Source organism: Peromyscus leucopus, chromosome 15 (assembly GCF_004664715.2).
Source record: "Peromyscus leucopus breed LL Stock chromosome 15, UCI_PerLeu_2.1, whole genome shotgun sequence".
Classification (NCBI taxonomy): Eukaryota; Metazoa; Chordata; class Mammalia; order Rodentia; family Cricetidae; genus Peromyscus; species Peromyscus leucopus.
In genome coordinates this window covers 19102236-19122783 of record NC_051076.1, presented here as the reverse complement: position 1 = coordinate 19122783, position 20548 = coordinate 19102236, and the positions used below count along the sequence as shown (strand labels likewise).

Below are 20548 nucleotides of genomic sequence, written 5' to 3'. Positions count from 1 at the left end.
ATCGAGAAACTAGAAACGGGAAATGAAGTCAAAGGATAAATAAGGTGAAGTTTGCTCCAATTCAATAGGTAACTACTTGGCCTACTTACTATTCATAGTTCTTCAGTTTTTGATCCATTTTTATTTCCAGGTGTATATCTTTTTTGAAAAGCGTTCATGTCTTGAAATGCTGTTATGTATCAGACTGGACAACTGGAATGGAAAGAATAGGGGACAGTTTTTGTTTATTTGCTGAATGCTTAGTGGATGTGTGCTCCCTGCTGGGCACTGTTCTCTGTGCCTGGAGAGAATCGTGAACGAGAGATAAAAGTTCTCTCTTCTTAGTATTACTTACATAAAGTATACCAGATGATGAGTCTAAAATCAAGTAAGTAATATATGTGAAGTAGTTTAGATGATGAAAATGCTGTATTTATTCAGAAGTATAAAGTCTGAAGATTCTTCCAGAATGCCATTTTGTGACATAAGTAGTACATTAATTTCAAGTTTAGTTTTCATAAACTTGTAGTATAGCTACACTTACTGACTTACAGATTGTCAAAAACTACCAAGCCAGTTATATAACTTGATAGCATTTCGAGTTCTGTGCATATTACTGTACCATGACATTTTATTTTTTTTTGACAATACATACCTATCATGTCAGAATGCTTTAATGCACAGGACAGTGAAGTTTTTGTTATTTTATTTTTTAAGTTATTAATATTAAATAGCAAAGCATTGTGTTTATTATTAAAACACATTACACATCTATACTAATAGAATATAGTGTACACATACATTGCCAGATATACCACACATTAACACATTTTCAATTCACAGGAAAGAATTGATTAGTAAGATTAGTAAATTTAAAACAGAATACTTCATTATAATATAACTTCTAAAAATAAAATGAAAATGAGTCTACAGCCATATAGGTGGTTTCTGAGAAGCTTATGTATTAGATAAGAAAAACCTGTGTTCAGTGCTGAATTGTGCTTGATTGCAAAAGCAGAGGGAAATGGTCAGGGAGAAGAAACTTTTTTTGGGGGGGGAGGGATTGTTTTCATGTGTAGTTTTGGTGTCTGTCCTGGAACTCACTCTGTAGCCCAGGCTGGCCTCAAACTCACGGAGATCCACGTGGCTTTGCCTCCCGGGTGCTGGGATTAAGAGCGTTCACCACCACAGCCCGACGAAACTTGTTCTTTTATTGAAAACAGTTGCTCAAAAAATTGAAGACATCAGGAACAACACAGATTGCTTTTAAAACTAAGGAAATGTTGCAGGGCGGTGGTGGCGGCTGCACACGCCTGCCTTTAATTCCAGCACTCGGGAGGCAGAAGCAGGTGGATCTCTGTGAGTTCGAGGCCAGCCTGGACTACAGAGCGAGATCCAGGACAGGCACCAAAGCTACAGAGAAACCCTGTCTCCAAAAACCAAAAAAAGTGAAAAAAAAAAAAAAAAAAAAAAGAAAAAAGAAAACCAAAAACAAAAAGGAACAACTAAGGAAACGCAAAGATTTGTTCTATCTCTTATGTAATTAACCACTCTTAACCTTAATCCTGCCTCTTGGCCTCCCAAAACTGTAGTATTTACTGTCTGCCTCTATAGCAAACTTGGCCTGGCTTCTCTTGACAATAACAGTAAAGACAGGGCAAGCAAGAATCATGGAGTATTACTTGTAAGTGTGAAACGAGCAGGTGTGCCCACAGTGGATGGAAGTGAGGACGCCAAGAAGAGAAGTCATGGAGTGGTCAGCAAACGGATGGAGACACGGCACTGTGGAGACTGCGGAGAGCAGGGCCAGGCATGCACTCAGTGGTAGAGCGTATGCTAGCACATTCAGGGTCTCTCAGGGTCTCGGCTTGCACCTTCCCCCCACACACAGGAGCACAAGAGGTAGCCAGGAACACTAAGTGTATTTCTTAGTTAAGAAGAAAAAGAAGATTCTGCTGTCATCCTTGAGCGTTCTCTATACTCATCTGCATTTGCCTTTAATGCGATCTCTGTTTAAATCCCCTGGAAACATTCAATTGTGCTGAAATTCTACATGTTAAAATAGTCATTTCCAGAATTTCCTGTTGTAATTAAACTTTGTCTCATTTTAGCTTTATGTTTTTAAAGTCTGTTATACAACCAACATATGTGTGTATACAGTGCCTCTGAATCTTTGGTAGAGATTTAGAAAAACATAAATGGCATGATCCTTAGTATCTTTAGCCAAAGTAAAACTAAATGTTTGTTTATAGCTGTAAGATACATGAGGTTTTTGTCTGATGTCAAGTCAGATCCAAGTGTAGAAACAGTGCTATTCCAATATTTATATCCCTTATATGTTTTTTTAAAAATGAAAAAATTGGGTATAAGACCAATTTAGTGGGCAGCAAACAGCATTTAAGAATCAAATAGAAAGGAAAACAAGCATTGCAACAGTTGTAGGGAGATGTGAGCAGTCCACTCACTTCAGATGTGGACCCGAGGACGGACTGAAGTACTAATACCACCAGAGCCCACCTTGGCGATCCACTCAGCTGGATTAGTGTTAGTTACAGGAGCAGAAATGACTCCAAGTCAGCTCCATCACCAAAAAGCCACGCCAGCAGGGTTTGACAGCTCAGGAAAGTTGGAACCTGGAACTCACTGCACAGCTGCAGGCAGCTCGGCAGGTTGGAGAGCGCCCTCTGCAGGTAGAGCCGTAGGTCTGAAGTGGCCTGTGCTTTTCCAGGGAGCTCTGCTGCTCTGAGTAGTGACTTTTGGGCAGTGTGGCCTAGCTAACAGTGCCATTTAGCAGTCTGTAATGTTTGTGTACACTTTAGGAAGGAGGGGTTGGTTCTAGTGAATATGGTCAGTTTCAGAGTCTTTCTGAAGCTATTTTGAGTTGTTTACTTCCTGAGCTTAAGGAGCGTCCCTGGGCCGTGGAAAGTTTGCCCTGGCTTGGAACACCCTGCTGCTGTTTGTCCTCCTGTCAACATCCTATGTCTTAACGAGCTTCCCTTCACGAGGGAAGGTTTGATCTTGGAAGAAACGGCTTGCCACAACAGTGGCATTGGTTTTTAATGCACCATATGTAGCATTGTGGTTTGTAGTCAGAATTGTTTTTATAAACGACAGGATAAAGCTTTGCATGTGTTTACCATTCAGTGTCAGAGTGAACGGAATGATCTTTGGTTGACTTTAGTTTGATTATTGAAATTTTTGGGATGAACAAATGAGGCAGATATAATATATGTAGATTTATTAGCAAAATTCGTGAGTACATCGAACATAAATTATGTATTTATTTACACTTAGAAAAAGTATTTATCATGGTAATTTTCAAAAGTAATAAGGCTAAAATCCTGTCAATGTATTTTTTGGAGATAGGTTTATCATCATGAATTTATATATCGCTTAAAAAGTACATTTTGTTATAAATATAGAAATAAATATAAACAAGTGCTCAAGTGGCAGATTTTAATTTTTTGATTTATGTATATGAATGTTTTGCCTGCATGTATGTTCATGTGCCACTGTGTGCCTTCTGCTTGTGGAGGTTAGAAGCCAGCATCCAATCCTCTGGAACTGCAATTATGGGTAGTCATGAGTCCCTAGCGTGAGTGCTGGGAACAAAATCTGGGTCCTTTGTGAGAGCATCAAGTGCTCTTAAGTGATGAGCCATCTCTCCAGCTCCCCAAATGCCAGCTTTCAAAAGGCAAACATTTGGCAAACAGTATTAAGAGGAGAAAAAAAAGTCAGAACTGCTTATTACCATTGTGTCTTCTGAATTTAGACTGATTTGCATTCTTTGTATTAGACTTAGGATATATATTTCTTCTTCAGTGACTTTCTCTGAGAGAAGTAATCTGTATATACCAGTTATGTTACTTATATTGAAATAAAAGTAACAGTATTTGGAGGAGGATCAAAATGAAAATTCTTGTCATTTACAAGAGGCAGAATTCAGAAGTCTTAGCTATCATTGCAGCCATTCTTTTAAGCATTTGAAAATTAGAAAGTAAGTGGGTGTGTGTAGCTGAGTGGTAACAACTTCGCCCAGCATTCACAAGGCCCTGGATTGCATCCCCCTGCACCATCCAAAACAAAAACAAAACAACCATAAAACCTGTTTTGGAGCTGAAGCAATGACTTAGCAGTTAAGAGCACTGGCTGTTCTTATACGAGACCTGAGTTCAGTTCCTACTACCTACATTGGCAGCTTACAACGGCCTGGAACTCCAGTTCCAGGGGATATATGCTGTTTTTTTAAATCTCCATGGGCACCTGAACACCCGTGATTCACATATATACACTCATGGCCTATGTATACTTGTAAATAAATAAATAATTAAATCTTTAAAGGATATTAGAAAATAAAACAATTTAAGAATGTAGACAAATCTAGTTTTAGATACCAAAACAGAAATTGTATTCAATATATTTATTTTGCACAGTAACTTTTAACCATTCTTTTAAGTAACCAAACATTTTTGCTGCTATATAACTCAAGAAATTTGTAGTAGATAATTTGGATTTTCATTTCCAACTTTCTTAGATATTACTGTCACATACTATGAAAAAGTGTAGCATTATATCGAGTGCCTTTATGTGCGTAAGCAGAAGCTGCACAGTTTAATGTATGATACTAAGGTGTGAATAGAATATTTTTCTCAAGTAAACTCATTATGTTTAAAGCTGCTGTGTCAAACACTGACACATGAAATCCTTATGTCTTGGAATATTCTGAATCAGTGAAAATTATCTTTCTATCATATGTTCTTATTCATAATTTCCTGTTTATTTTATGCTTGAGGAAAAATGGAAAATGTTTAAGCTTTAATTTCTTGAATTATCCTATTTTGAAATAGGATCTTATTATATATCCAGGACCAGACCTAAACTCACTATGTAACTCAGGCTGGTCTTGCATCCTCAATACTTTTGCCTCAGCCTCTTGGGTGTGGTATAGTGACTTTTTTTTTTTTTAAAAAAAAAAAATATGTATTTTCAGATGTTTTTGCATTGTTTCCTTATAATACTATGTAAAGTTTGGAGTAGTTAATGGGACTTGAACCTAGGGCCCTGTGGATGTTAGAGACTGACTACTGGGTTAGAGCACCAGCCAGAAATACAGTTCTTACTGAGCCTTATTGACTGCTTCCTTAAATATCCGGCTTTTTTGTTTTTTGAGACAGGGTTTCACTATGTTAGTCTAGGCCAGCTTTGAATTTGTGATCCTCCTGACTCAGCCTTCTCCTAAGGGTTGTTATTACAGGTATGTTCTACCACCCCTGTTTGAAATAGTGGTTGTAATTGTGTTCTCAGATGAGTAATGTTAGGTCAAATAATATTCTTCCTTGTTTGTTTAGGCTGGCCTCTAACCTGCTGTGTGACCTGAGCAGTACCTTGAGCTTTTGATCTTTCCGCTTCTACCTCTTGAGTGCTGGGGTTATGATCGTGTATCATCATGTCCAGTTTATGCAATGCTAGAGACAGGATCCAGGCCTTAGTGCACACCAGGCAAGCACTTGACTACTGAGTTGTATCCTCAGCTCCATAGTTAAAGGTTTGATCCTGTGAAGTGACTGTTCCAAAGGACTGTGGTGTATGTTGATGTGAAACAGTGTTGCTTCTGACTCTCTGGAAGCGTAGTCACCCATGGTGTCCTGCTGCTGCTGTGTCCTTCATTTCCTGACATACTGTGGCAGTTGGGCATGTGTTACTTGGCTCATGGTGACTGTAAATGTCTGTTAATATCCTCGTCCTAATTTTGTTAGATTGTCTGTCTTCTAAACAGTTGGGAAGTGCTGTTCACTTGGAGGGCTGTGTTCTTCCTTCATCTGTTTTAGAATTGTTGCACCTTGGTGTATGTTTATTTGAATGAGTTTAAAGAAAGTTTAGGCGTATTGGATGATATTTTTAAGGTAGTTCAGAGTAAAAACCTGTCCTGTAAGACCCTTAACTTTTCCCGAGAAGTTCTTCAGAATGATGGAAGAATATTGACCCAAACATAGGCAACCGCAGCAGAGGATCGTGCCCAGGGATAGAGGTGAGGATTTGGAGGTTTTAAAGTGTGATGAAGACACATCTCAACTGATGAAAGAAAAGAACAGATTATTTAGTAGCTCAGTTTAGATAATCGGCATCTGTCTATTAGAAAATAGTCATTACATCCTGACAAAAATTTTAGACAAATCAGTGAGCCAAATTCCAAAGCTGGATTGTTTTTTGTTCCTATACTCCCGGCACTGAGGACTGAACCCAGGGCCTCAGGCATGTTAGGTAAAGCTCTACTGCAAAGCTGCATCTCTAGCTCTTTAACTAGTTTCTGTAGTTTGCAATGATCTTGCTGAGTTACTCAGGCTTCCTTTGCCTTGTGGTCTTCCTGCCTCAGCTACTTCACTAGTGGGATTACTGACCTGGGTCACCATGTCTAGCTGGATTCTTGAAGAGTCTAAAGCATTTCCCTACATTTATTCCTGCCAATGTATTTATGATGCTCTGGGACTGATCATTAATTTGTGTTTCTCTGTAGAGTATAAATTCTTTGAAGGTATATTCTTACTCATTTGTTGTACCTCTGTTGGATGAGTATGGTGTTACCACACAGTAGGTATTCTTAAAAATTGTTTATGGAATTGGTGAATGAATTTATTTATTTTTCTAGTCTGCATTCTATTTTCCACTGTTGTGGAAATCTACCCATTTTCTCATAAGTCTGTAACAGTAAACGCCACAGGGAGACAGTGACCTGAATTAGGATGCTGTTAGTGGACAGGGAGAGTTAGTAGGTAATAGACTCAAAAAGACCTTGGTGAGTGAATTCAGTCTGGTGAATTAGATCCAAAGAATCCAGTATCTTGTCTCTAATGACAAACTGCCATTGAAGGTATGATTCATTTTGATCTGTTTTTCTCTTGAGAGTTTTGTGATCCCCCCACCCCCTTTTCAGTGTGATGGATTCTGTCTTTATTAGCAGCTAGTTTACTTCTGAGAACAAAGTAAAGGAAGACTGTGAACTCAATTTAGGAGACAAGAAAATGTAGGAGTGCTTGCATATTTATCAGTTTTTATTCTGTCTTTAACCAGAAGACATCAAGTAAAGCATCTTGATAGTTTTGGAAGGAGTGGGGCGTAGGGCTTGAGTAAAAGGAAGCATAAAAGAGTGTGTGGATAAAGGTTCGTAAGAGAAGCTTGGGAAGCTTCATTGTAAATGTTGACCAGCAATAGAAAACATGGAAATAATAATGGTTTTTTTTTTTTAAGCAATTCAGTGTTGGTATGGTGTCTTCAGATATTTTTAGAGTCTGCTGTAGTAAGAACTGAGTACCCTGTCAAGGGGAAGCCCTTGCTGTAGGGACTTCCATCGCTTTATCCCATGGGCATACTCAGTGTTTGGGACATAATAACCCCAAGTGGAACACAGTAATATTACTAAAGAAAAGAGATGTTTTATCACTTTCTGTACATAAATTAATATTAGAGTCTGTTTTAATTGTACCTTTTTTGTACCTTAAAGTCTTTTCCTGCTGCAGTTCTCATTGGGCTTCTTTTAAATTAAGAGATAAAAGTTTCTTCTCGCCGGGCGGTGGTGGCACACGCCTTTAATCCCAGCACTCGGGAGGCAGAGGCAGGCGGATCTCTGTGAGTTCGAGGCCAGCCTGGACTACCAAGTGAGTCCCAGGAAAGGCGCAAAGCTACACAGAGAAACCCTGTCTTGAAAAACCAAAAAAAAAAAAAAAGTTTCTTCTCCATAACTGTCTCCATTTCTTGCAACCTGATAATGTTATAGAATTTTATTACATTGCATTAACTTGTTATAAGCTTCAGGGTAGAGTTAGTTAAATATTGGGCCTTGTAAATGCTGTAAGTAAGCTATAGACCAGGACTTGAAATATAACTTCCCTAATTTTCTAGGCTTTAAATATATAAAATTAGTTTCTTTGACATTTTCTGTGCTTAAAATTTTCAAGTCTCAGAATGAAAGAATTTTTATAGCCAAATTTAAATTGTAATATTGGCTCAGTGATATCCTTGAGATATTTTCATCTTGTAATAAAATTATTGTTGAGCTAGAGAGATGACTTAGTGGTTAAGAGCACCAGCTGCTCTTGCAGAGGACCTGTTTTCTGTCTCCAGCACTCACATGGTGGCTCACATCTGCCTGTAACTCCAGTTCCAGGAGATCCACCACCCTCTTCTGACCTCCATAGGAACTAGACACACTGTGGTGCAAAGACATATGCAAGCACTCACTTGCACTCAAAATAAAAATAAGTCTTTAGAAATAATAAAATCAGCTGGGCGGTGGTGGCGAATGCCTTTAATCCCAGCACTCAGGAGGCAGAGCCAGGCGGATCTCTGTGATGTTTGAGGCCAGCCTGGTCTACAGAGTGAGATGCAGGACAGGCACCAAAACTACGCAGAGAAACCCTTTCTAAAAAAAAAAAAAAGAGAGAGAGAGAGAGAGAGAGAGAGAGAGAAAAGAAAAGAAAAGAAAAGAAAAGAAAAGAAAAAAGAAAATCATTGTACCATCAAGGCATGCATATGGACATGTACAAGTAATAAGTATTTGAAAACAATCTAAAATGTGACAAAATCTATAACGTTGTCGTCTAACTCAGAGAGCCTGGTGAACTTTCTGATAAATACTCTTGCCCTTCTTTGGTACTACATACATACATACACACCATACACACATCTAAAATGGGTATGCTTCTGTTTATGTATATTTGAGAAAAATCCTTTTATCAGGTGAGTGATACTGTCATTTACTTTGCAAAGGACAAAAGCAGCAAAAATTGTAATCTTGTCTTTTAGACCAAGTTTTAAAATTTTGTCTCATTGATTATGAAATTTAGAAGTCTTACTACTATTAATGATAATTATCTTATATACTTAAATATGAGTTAACCACACAAGTAATTAACCTTCATAAGTGTTCAGCCTCGTTCTAGTTAACCCCAGGATGCATTAAGTATATTAATTTTTACCATGATTATTTACTGAGCACATTTTACTTTTGTTCACAGTACCTGGTTATGGATTATTATGTTGGTGGGGATTTACTTACTCTGCTCAGCAAATTTGAAGATCGACTGCCTGAAGACATGGCTCGGTTCTACCTGGCTGAGATGGTGATAGCAATCGACTCAGTTCATCAGCTCCACTATGTACATAGGTGAGTTGGCCCATCTGTCATTCAGCTGGCTGTGACGATATATCCAGAAACAGCTCTGTTGCTGCTGAATTATTAATTATGGTCTTAGTTATACCTTATCCACAAACACTTTATTTTGAGATTGTTTTGGTTTTATGTTTTTACTGTTACTATTAATCTGCATCACTGAGCTGATGTGTCTGCTTTTATGTCCATGTATACTATTTACAAATGCCCACTTCCAGTCAGCATTTTTGTGGAAAGCTTTGAACATACTCATGACTGGATTTACATGTAATGTCCTTCCCAAAAGGAGTATGCAGCAGTCAGTTTCATTATAGTTGATTCTTATACACTGATAGTTAGAATTCTAGACCATAAATTATAGACTTGTTATATATTTTATTTTTCTAAAGAAAAGACTTGGGCTGGGGAGACAGCAAGGGTGAAGCCCTGAGTTTGATTCCCAACATCATGTACAATCAGGACATGGAAGCATATATCCACTGGGGTAGAGGAATGCAAATCCCTAGAGACAGATGGCTGGCCAGCCAGTCTAGCCAAATTGAGAGCTCTAGGTTCATCAAAAGACCTTGTCTTAGGAAATAAGGTAGAGAGTGATTAAGGAAGACACCCTAAATTGACCTCGGACCTCACATGAACATACACACACACACACACACACACACACACACACACACACACACACACACACACAGGAAAAGACTTTAAAGGAATATATATATATATATATATATATACACACACACATTTTTTTTGTTTAAAAGACACGGTTGGTTTTGATGTGTATAGCATGATCTTATTATAAACTGACAAGTAATTCATCATTTGTACTTCCTTCTGTGTGAACTCGGTATAGTGGTATATCCCTGAAGTGTAGCACTTGAGAAGTAGAGGCAGGAGGATCTGGAGTTCACCTGCTTTTGTTATGGAGTGAGTTAGAGGCCAGCCTGGTCTACACGAGACATTGTCTCAAACAAAATGAAATGAAAAAACTAAAACTTTTGTTTCCCTATGAGTGTGTATTACATTACATACCATTTATTATTGGATGAAAAAAAAGTAGGCCTATTTACAAAATGTTTTTTATATATAGGATATTTAAAAGTATAGTAAAATATTGAAGAACATTTAGTTGTTTAAAAGAAAGTAGGATCTCATCAGGTTACCAGGGATGAGTCTTTTTTTTTTTTTCTTTTCTTTTTTTGAGACAGGGTTTCTCTGTGTAGCTTTGGTGCCTGTCCTGGAACTCTCTCTGTAGACCAGGCTGGCCTCAAACTCACAGAGATCTGCCTGCCTCTGCCTCCCGAATGCTGGGATTAAAGGTGTGCGCCACCACCGCCCGGCTTGGGATGAGTCTTCCACTGGGCAGTGCAAAGTGTGAGGAAGAGGAGGGTGCTAAGAGCAGTAAGGGCTGCCACTGTATTAGGGAGGAACCATTGCAGCTTTGAAAGTTAGACTTTATTTATTTACTTACTTATTTATTCGAGACAGGATATCACTATGTGTATGTAGCTAAGACTGGCCTGGAACCCTTTTGCATCAGATTTCCAAGTGCTGGAATGCTAGGCATGTGCTAACAAAGCATGGTCTTTATCGTGAGACTGCTAAATATCTTGCTACAGACCTTAGACTGTATCTTGGCCTGTAATAAGTTACCATTCATACTGTTGTATGGCTGTCTTCAAGTTGACATATGTTCATCTCGTTTTAAGTGTCTTTTTAGATCTTATAAATTCACTCATGTTGGAGGCTTGTCAGTATACTTCTCCCCCAGCATTTTAACTACTCTCTCGGGTCAGATAGATGGTGGACGTGGAGGAAATGCTCTCTCTTTTTGAGGAGTTACTTGAAGGTAGAACTGATGATACAGTTGAATTGAGTGAGAGTAAGAGCAGATTTTAAAGACACTTGTAATAACCGTGTTCCTAAACATCGTGGAGATGTAGAAGGAACAGTAGTTAAACAAATGACTCAGGAAGACCCGTTGGAAGAAGCTGTGTCCACGTCAGAATGCAGGTATTTCAAAGATTAAAATACTTTAGCTAAGGGAAAGGGGTCAGAGAAAATAGGACATATGCAGAGAAAGACCACTGAAGTTTGCTATTACATTTTATCATTATTTAATTTTGTGTGTGTGTGTGTGTGTGTCTCACGGTGGGTGGTGCTGCACACTATGCTAGTTATAAGGGTGTGGAGGTCAGAGGACCACCTTGGGTGTCATGTATCGGGTGACTTTGACCGTTTGTTTGAGACAGTCTCTCATTGGTTAAGTAGGCTAGAATAGCTGACCCACCAGCCCCCAGGAATGCTCCTGTCTCTGTCTCCTTTCTCACCATGGCTGGAGTTACAAGTACATGCCAGGACTTCAGGCTTTTTAAGTGGCTTCTAGAGATTGAATTTAAGTACTCATGCTTACAATGCAGGACTTTACTGACTCAGGCCTATATCCTATCATTTTATTTAAAAACATTCTTATTACATTTTATTTATTTGATGTGTGTGTGCATGTGTGTATATATACATACATAACATACATATACATACATACATATATATGTTTATATGTGCAGGAGTGTGTCCATGCTGCAGCATATGCATGGAAGACAGCAGACAGCTTGTGGAATTGCTTCTCTTCCTGCTGTGTGGGTCGTGGGGATTGAACTCAGGTGGTTAGGTGTGTGACAGGAGCCTCTCCCTGCTGAGTCACCTCCCTGACCCTCTTTACCATCTGAATGTTAAAGTCTTCACTTGAACACATAAGAAACATATCTGTCTTTTCCTGCGCTTTTAGCCAACTGGTTATTTCTTCCCTTGTATTTATTAACATACTATTTTGGCAGTCGTAGAATATTTTCTCTTTATTAATCTGTCAACTCAGAGTTTAGACTTTGCCGTGGATATACTTTTACGCAGAGCTTGAAGCATGCGTACCAGCCTTCCTTTGGTTACTGAATAGTCAGTTTACATTCTTTTCAATCATCTCTTTGCTGAGGCAGAGAATTTTGGAGTAGAGTGTATGTTTAATGACTTAGCGTCATGTGATCTGATTCATGTTGATTAAACTTTCTGCCAAATGTTGGGACATCGTAAAGTAAGTCCTGATTTGAGGTTGAAAAAAACCTGTTATTTCAGAACATGTTAACTAAGTCAGCAGAGTGTTGCTGCTCAGATCATCAGCTACAACACCATTTAGCCAGGACCCAGAATCCAACTAGAACAACAGAGAAACAGGTTTGATCTGCTTAGAATGTTGTGTTTGGCTTTCATGTGCTTTAGTTTTAGATGAGCAGAAGGAATGATCAGGAATTTTGTGATATTTTCTAACAGCACGTACATAATTTATATAGATAATCATAATGTTGATTCTAGCACCAGAATTTTAATAGCTGATACTCTGTGTGTGTAGGTCAGTGACTATGATCACACCCTGGTTCTTGTATTGTTTCGTAGGCTAGCAGACATAACATATTTTGCCTTCACATTAAGACCGTCTTAGAAAATACTTTGAGCTTGTTGGCAGATTTAGCTTATTTTTGTTAAATCCTGTTACTGGGGATAAAACCTAGGGCTTTGGGCATATTAGGTAAATAAATACTCTACCACTGAGGTACAGCCCAGGATGCAGATTTCACACAGAAAGATAATACTAGAAAGTAGACAATGCTTTAAATTGTGAATTAGAGTGAAGTAGATAGATAGCATGAAATTTTCAGAGACACTAATTCCTTTTCTTTAAATATTAAAAAAATTGTTTCTATGAGATAAGGGTAATGTAGGGCAATTGGTGTGGATCTAGAGGAAGTATGGGGAATATGATCAAAATACATTATATGAAATTTCAAAGAATTAATGAAAATATTTTTTAAGTTTTTGAAGTTCTTAGCTGAAATGTTTGTTCATATGGACAAATAATAGAATATTAAATATTAAAAATGAGGAGTTACTTCATTTTAAATCTTCCAAAGGTAGTTTTGTGTAGCATGACTCTTAAAGAGTCTTATTAACAAAAATAAACCCAGAGCCAGGTATTGGGGTGAACGCTGAATGATGAGAGAGACAGAACCAGCTACAGCCACCTCACCTTGCCAATTCCTCAGCTGATCCTGTTTCCTCAGACTGGAAGCCTCTGAGTCCTCATCCAGAATGAATCTCAGCTGAACTGCTGCTAAAAGCTTAACCAGCCCTAGTTCCTGGTTTTCACGCCTTATATACCTTTCTGCTTTCTGCCCTCACTTCCTGGGATTAAAGGCATGATGAGTCACCATGCCTGGCTGTTTCCAGTGTGGCCTTAAACTCACAGAGATCCGGATAGATCTCTGCCTCCCAAGTGATAGGATTAAAGGTGTGTGTGCCACCATTTTCTGGCCTCATATCTAGTGGCTGTTCTGTTCTCTGACCCTAGATAAGTTTATTAGGGTACACAATATTTTGGGGAACACAATACCACCACAGTTTTGTAGAAGTCTAAAATTATAAATTTTTCATTATTAACTTTCTTCAATAGCATTAGTCATTATTCTTGATAACAATCATTTTTATGTCATTAGTTCATAAAACTTGTATTTTCAAATTTTTGTCACCTGAGAAGAGATGTTTATCTTTTTGTATAACCTGCCATTAGTTATTCAATGAATGTTCATTTAAGATTGTGAGATTAAATTATAAAATCTCCTCAGATGGCTTTATTGAGATGTAATTCATATACCACATACTTCATTCATTTAAAGTGTGTAGTGGTGTTAGTGTATTCACAGATACTTGTAATCCTTGTCATGAACCATTTTAGAACATCTTCATTACTTCAGAAAGAAACCTCATGCCATAACCTCTCACCTCAGTTCTAACTCTCCAGCCCTAAGCAAACATTAATTACTTTGCCTCATAAATCTACTAATTTTGGGCATCTCATATAAATCAAATCCTATAACATCATGTCTTTTATTGCTGGCCTCTTTTGTTTTATGTAATATTTATAAGGTTCATTAACATTGTAGAATATATTTGAACATGCTTTCTTAGCCATGTTGATTGCCTGGTAAATGTAGAACACTTAAGTTTTTCTGGAACCTTTTCAGAATCCAAAATATACATTATACAGCATTCACAATATACATAGCTCAACTCCAAATTAATCCATCAAAAAATGTAATTCAATCTCAGGAGGAAAGAAAAAACAGAAACAATAATAATACTAATAAGGCCGGGCGATGGTGGCGCACGCCTTTAATCCCAGCACACGTGAGGCAGAGGCAGGAGGATCTCTTTGAGTTCGAGGCCAGCCTGGGCTACCAGGTGAGCTCCAGGAAAAGCGCAAAGCTACACAGAGAAACCCTGTCAAACAAAAACAAACAATAATAATAATAATAATAATAATAATAATAATAATAAATTGATGGAAATTCTAGGATGACCAGCTATAAGAATAATTGGATAAAGACTTAACAAGACACTTATTTAAATGGGATTCATAAAGTAAAGAAAGTACATGTGAAATTATAGGGAAAAAACCAACCAAACCAAAACAACAACAAAAAAGAAAACCCAGCACAAATGGGAATACTATTATGTGTGAGTGTTTGTCTGCATGTATGTGTGTGCACCACAGGCATGCATGCCTGGTGCCCTTGGAGACCAGAAGAAGGTGTTAGATTCCCCGAAACTGGAGTTAGGGATGGTTGTGAGCTGCCATGGGGGTGTTGGTCGCTGAAACCCCGGTTCACTGCGCGAGCAGCCAGTGTTCTTAACCTCTGAGCCATCTTTCCATCCTGTCTTCATCCCTCACAGAATGTTAGAGGAGAAAAAGACAGCATTTTGAAGGAAAATGTACCAAAGAGCTTCACAAGTGGGAATTCAAATGTAAGTCCAGGAAAGGAGTCTCATGCAGAAAAGAATAAGAGACCCAAAGTTTTCATGTTGGGAAATTAAGGCAAATGTATATAACTAAAATTGGAGCAAACAGTGTGAGTTCTAGAAAGCCACACTCAGTACAGTGTAATCCAGCCGTGGGCACAGAGGACAAAGGGGTCTTCAGAACTGGTTTTTGTTTGGAGACAGCAGATGAATGGTTTCAGATGCCTTTTCAAAGCCACAGAGTCTACCTGACAGTGGAATATCCGTGGATGATTGAGGACAAGAAAGCTGTCTATGAAGACTTCATATTCAGTGGAAAGTTCCTTCTGTAACTGTAGAAAAAGCTATTTTCCCAGGTAGAAAACCCCAGAGAATTCATTTTCCCGATGTTTCCTCACAAGAAATCTTCAACAACATACTTCAGAAATTTGGGGAATGATATCACAAGTAAATCTGGGCTTTGGAAGGAAAAAGAAACAGTGAATAGTAAATTGTCAGTCTGTAAACACTATTTTCACTATTGCATTCGCTCATTTAAAGCAGAAGTTAGCTGAGGTACTCAAGGAATAAATATACACCATCTACAGTAACTGTAACGTAATGGACTGCATGAGCCGTAAATGGTTCTAGCATGACCACTGACCTTTAATTAAAAGGAAAACTGGGGAGTGGGAGAGCAAGTGGCTTACATGGAAAAGATAAATAAAAAAATAAGTTTAATATTAAACTTTGCAGTGACAAAGCTTTGTGACTCAAAATGCATTAAGTATTTATGATATCCAAAAAATAAAAAACGTTAACAAGACAGATTCGCAGGTGTAAATAGGGCATGCAGAAATGGTAGAGGAGTTAAGGGATGTTGTTCCAGTGAATTCTTCCTTTTAGTTTACTTGAAAAATCAATCAGAATGAGGACTGGTGGTTTTTGTTAGTTACTTGTTAATTGAAACAGAAAAAAAGGTAAAAAGGAAAAAATAAAATATTAATAGCTACAATAAAAGTTGTGACAATTGGGAGAATTTATGCAAATCTTTTTCAATGGTTTTCAGTAACTGAAACAGTGATAGTATAATAGTCATTTTGAGGCTGTTGTGTCTGCAATGTGAAATAATATGTAAGAAGCTACTGAAAACCCTGTAGTTTTGAATTTGTAGTATCAGCATGAAGTTGTAAATCATTTTATCTTTGAATACAACCCCACCCCCACACTGACAAGGTCTAGAAGCAGTGACCAACAGACTTGTAGTGACTATGCCTTTGGCAGGTTGTGATTTTCAAATACCGCTTCTCAGGGGAGCTAGAGGGGAATCTTGGACTACGCCAGGGTAGGGTTTCAGGATGAGCCGGAGTGAAGCAGATGTAGCGCTTTTATTGAGTGGTTGCACTTGATGGTGCCAGTAGGTTTCTGTAGGGTGCTTAGGTGTCTTTACAGTAGAGCAGTAGAGGAGTGTGTGTGATCCTGTAGCTTTTTGTTTGTTTGTTTGGTTGGTTTTTTGAGACAAGGTTTCTCTGTGTAACAGCCCTAGCTGTCCTGGATCTCGCTCTGTAGACCAGGCTGACCTTGAACTCACAGAGATCCGCCTGGCTCTGCCTCCCGAGTGCTGGGATTAAAGGCGTGCGCCACTGCCTGGCCTCAATCCCATAGCTTTTAAGTTACATATCTCAAACAGTCATTTATAGCAAGATCTAAATTTAAGTAAGGTTTAAAAGTTAAAGAATTCATAGCTGGGGCTGGAAGGATGGCTTGGTGGTTAAGAACGTGTACTGCTTCTGTGGGAGATCTCAGTTCAGTTCTTGTTACCCATGTTGGACAGCTCACAACTGCCTCTGACTTTAGTTCCATGGGATGCGACACCCTCATCTGGGCATCTGTGCATGCACACGCACTCACATGCAGACACATCTACACACATACAAAATGATTGTTTAAAAAAGTACATGAGCTGATATATGGAATTTCCTGTTGCAAATGAACTTTCGAGGTGAGTTTAAGGTGTACTGTTTAGAATTAGCGTTACAGAGAGGAGGACTGATAGTAAAACTCCGGACAGCAGCAGTCGCCCGGAAGTAAGCACGTTTCATTTGTTGTTTTTAATATCTGAGATGTTTTAGAAAAACGCACTCTCTGGTTGGCCTCATCAGTTTCTTGACTCTTAGAAAGAAAGGGAATCTGGATTCCAGGATGAGGACTCTCTTCCCTTCCCATTTGCCCTTTATTTCTGTCTGTCTTGCTCAAGGAAATAGACATAATGATCTTGGTACATCTTGTCAGGACAAATAGAGAAGTGTTCACAGACTTGTAGGGTCATGTCAGAAGGATTTGGAAGCCAAATTGGAAATGGTACCAAAGGTCAGGGTGAGGTAGGATGTCAGCTGCCTTGTTCCTCTTTCTATTTAGCTCCCAGCTTGGGCTTTTGCTCCCTGGGCAGAAGACTGGAAGATACTTTTCTGTGGAATTCTGAATGAAAAGTAAGTGAAGTTGGTTTAATCTCCCAAGGAGACAACTAAACTGGATAAATCAGCCATATTAAGCATCCCATAATACTAGTATCCAAATTCCTAAATGTAAGTGAGTAGCCATGGATCTCAGTTTTCTGTAGAGAACCTGTAAAGTTTAATAGCAAGATCTTTTTGTTCTCGGGCATTTGAGAATCCCACTAGAAAAGAGTTGACTCCCTGATGATACACGTCCAGTTTCCAGAAATCTTTATTTTACTTTCTCTTTCAATCCCTTCTCTTTCCATCGAATTCCCCTGTTTCGCTCAGCCTCTGTGGTATGCCCATTCTCTTTTAGAGAATAAAGTGCTGCCTGATTGAAGAATTACAAAATAAATCAATTAAGGTCTTAAGAGAAGATTAAAATCTAAGGAATATGAATGTAGCTTAGTGATAAAGTGAAGGACATGGGTCCAGTCCCTAGCAGTAAAAAATAAGATGATAATTTTATACCAAACAAATAAATGGAAGAAAAGAAGCTTGAAGGAAAGGATAACTAAAGGGAAAGAAAATCTGTCCTTCCCCCACATAACCAGGAATAACCATCCAAGAGATGGAAGATGTGTGACTCATGTAAAACGCATTGTGTTGTGGGAAAGGGATCTTCAGACAATAAAACTTTTCACATTAAAATTATGATGATATATTTAAGGAAAAGTTATCCGAAGTGTTAGATAATGGAGTTGAGGAAATAGGGGAAAAACCCAAATACCTGGGCTGTTAGAGAAGTTGGCAGGGTCATGGGATGGTAGGGCAAGACATCTAATAGGAGCTCCAAGATCAAATAATAATGTTTTTATGAAAATCCTAGTACCTAGGACCTACTGAAAATACCCAGTACCAACTGAAGGACATGCAGTTCCATATTTAAAGGGAGCACTAAGTGCTCATCCCATGATAGCATGCAGACCCACATTATTCTCATGAAAACCCCAGGGAGGGTACAGCTGAATGAGGCAAGCTAGTATAAATAGTGCAGTGTTTAATTGGTTGGTAGTTGGTAAAGCATAGACTATGACTTCTTCCTCTTTTGTGCCTGGTGGATATAGTTTAATGTGTCACTCTGAGGATTTCTTCTAGACTGAGTTTTGAGTTTTCAAGGGACTTTTTACGGAGTATGGATTAGAAGGTTACTGCAACCTGACATCCCTTTTGTCAGATCATATTTAGGAACAGTTAATGTAACATTTGTTATTTAGGCCATGAATTGTGTTTATCACAAAGGGTTATAGTAGTCATTATTGCTTTGAATATTTATTGGATTATATTTCCTGATAATTAAGTCTGATCCCCCTTTCCTGTCTTCCATTCATGCTGTCTCCTTCTTTCTCTGTCCTTGTCTTCCCCACTTTCTTTCCTATATAATTGATGTAGGTAACTTAGATAAAAATACATAAAATAAATTGGCGACAAGATATGAAAAGAAACAAAGACTCATAGTGATTAAGACATTATATTTGAGGGGCTAGAAACATGGCTCAGTGGTTAAGCACATGTTCTCTATTGTGGAGGACCTTAGTTTAGTTCCTAGCACCCTTGGTAGGTGACTGGCATCATCTATAACTTCAGCTCCAAGGGAATCCCATGTCCTTTTTTCTGGACTCCACAGTCACCTGCACTCAAATGCACGTGCCCACACAGACACATGTATACATGCAACTAAAATAAAGACTTCTAGAGAAACTTGGTTTCGAAGTGAAGGACTAGTTGGATGGCTAAGTGGGTAAAAGAACTTGTCACCCTCTGAGTTGAATCCATGGAAACCATGGTTTAACGAGGGGACTCATTCATGAAAGCTGTCCTCTGACTTCCACACAGACTCCGTGGATTACATGTGCTGCCCCAACAGCAATAATAAATAAATTTTAAAATAAACTCCATGGGGGCGCAGAACTTCCCATTTCACCTTACACGTTTCTGTATCTTTTTTTTAATCCTTACCTTTTTTTTGCCCCTTGTATAAATTTTTTTCATGTGAAAAAACCCAAGTTTCAGAACAGGTTAAGATCTTTTTTTTAATTCTTCTTTTGTCTATTGCATCTGGACTGCAGTTTCTCCTTCCTCCTCCCCACACAGCATCTCCTCCGCTCCCACCCTCAATCCACTTCTCTTCCTTTCCCTTCAGAAAAATGCAGGCCTCCCTGGGAGATCACCCAAACACAGCATATAAGTTGTAATCAGACTAGGCTGGAGGAGGCAACCCAGCAGGCAGAAGAGGGTCCCCAAAGCAGGCCCAAGAGTCAGGGGCAGCCCTCTCCCTCTGCCAGGAGCCTTTCAAACAGGCTAAGACCTTTAGGACAACAGCATGGATGGTATCTTTTTGTCGAGAAAAAAATATTGTTTCTGAATGTGAATTGAACAGATTTAGGGAAACAATGGTTTCATGTTCCTGATTACTATTACTATTATTATTATTATTATTATTATTATTATTATTACCACCACCATTCTTAGATAGTAGCTTGTATAAATTCTTAGAATGTAATGCAGTTTATAAAATGCATGCCTAGTCCCCAAACAGAAAACCAGAGTTAACTTATTTGTAGCTTTCTGTGTACTCCCATTTTCTCTTTATATACTTTGTTTCATATTCAAGACTCACAGTTGCAATTTTTATTAATCTTCTCTTCCTTGATTTTTAATAATGTTAGATAATGCCATTAATTTAGAGTAAAACACATCTATAGATTACAAGAAATAGATTAGTACTGTTTTAACAGGATTTGTTGAGAGAAATACTCTGTAGTAAACTACAGAGAAGGTTTCATCCTTTGTTACTCAGAACTTCATGAAGAATAGGTATGGGCCAAGTCTGTTCCAGGTTTAGGGCCGATATTATCTCCTTTAGCATGGGTTTTTGGAGATTATTGGCCAGTTATCCACTTGTTATATATGAAAAATCATTACCATTACATAGTCCTGAAATGTTTTGCAGCCTGAAGCTCAAAGGGCACATACTTTTACTATGGACACAATAAGAGTTTTAGCAAAATTAAGAGTTAATTTTAATATTCAGTCCAGGTGTATTATAATGCAGTATGATTTTAAAAACATGTAGTAT

General features: G+C 38.3%; 1 protein-coding gene across 21 annotated transcripts in view; it reads left to right on the top strand.

Moving 5' to 3' along the window:
* The window catches only part of Cdc42bpa (CDC42 binding protein kinase alpha), a 209066-nt gene that overhangs the window by 75368 nt on the left and 113150 nt on the right, over window positions 1–20548 (top strand). For all 21 annotated transcript variants that reach the window (XM_028865457.2, XM_028865461.2, XM_028865471.2 and 18 more), the window contains exon 5: window positions 8991–9139. In XM_028865457.2, coding sequence (XP_028721290.1) covers window positions 8991–9139 — 149 coding nt within the window. The remainder of the gene's footprint in view (window positions 1–8990; window positions 9140–20548) is intronic.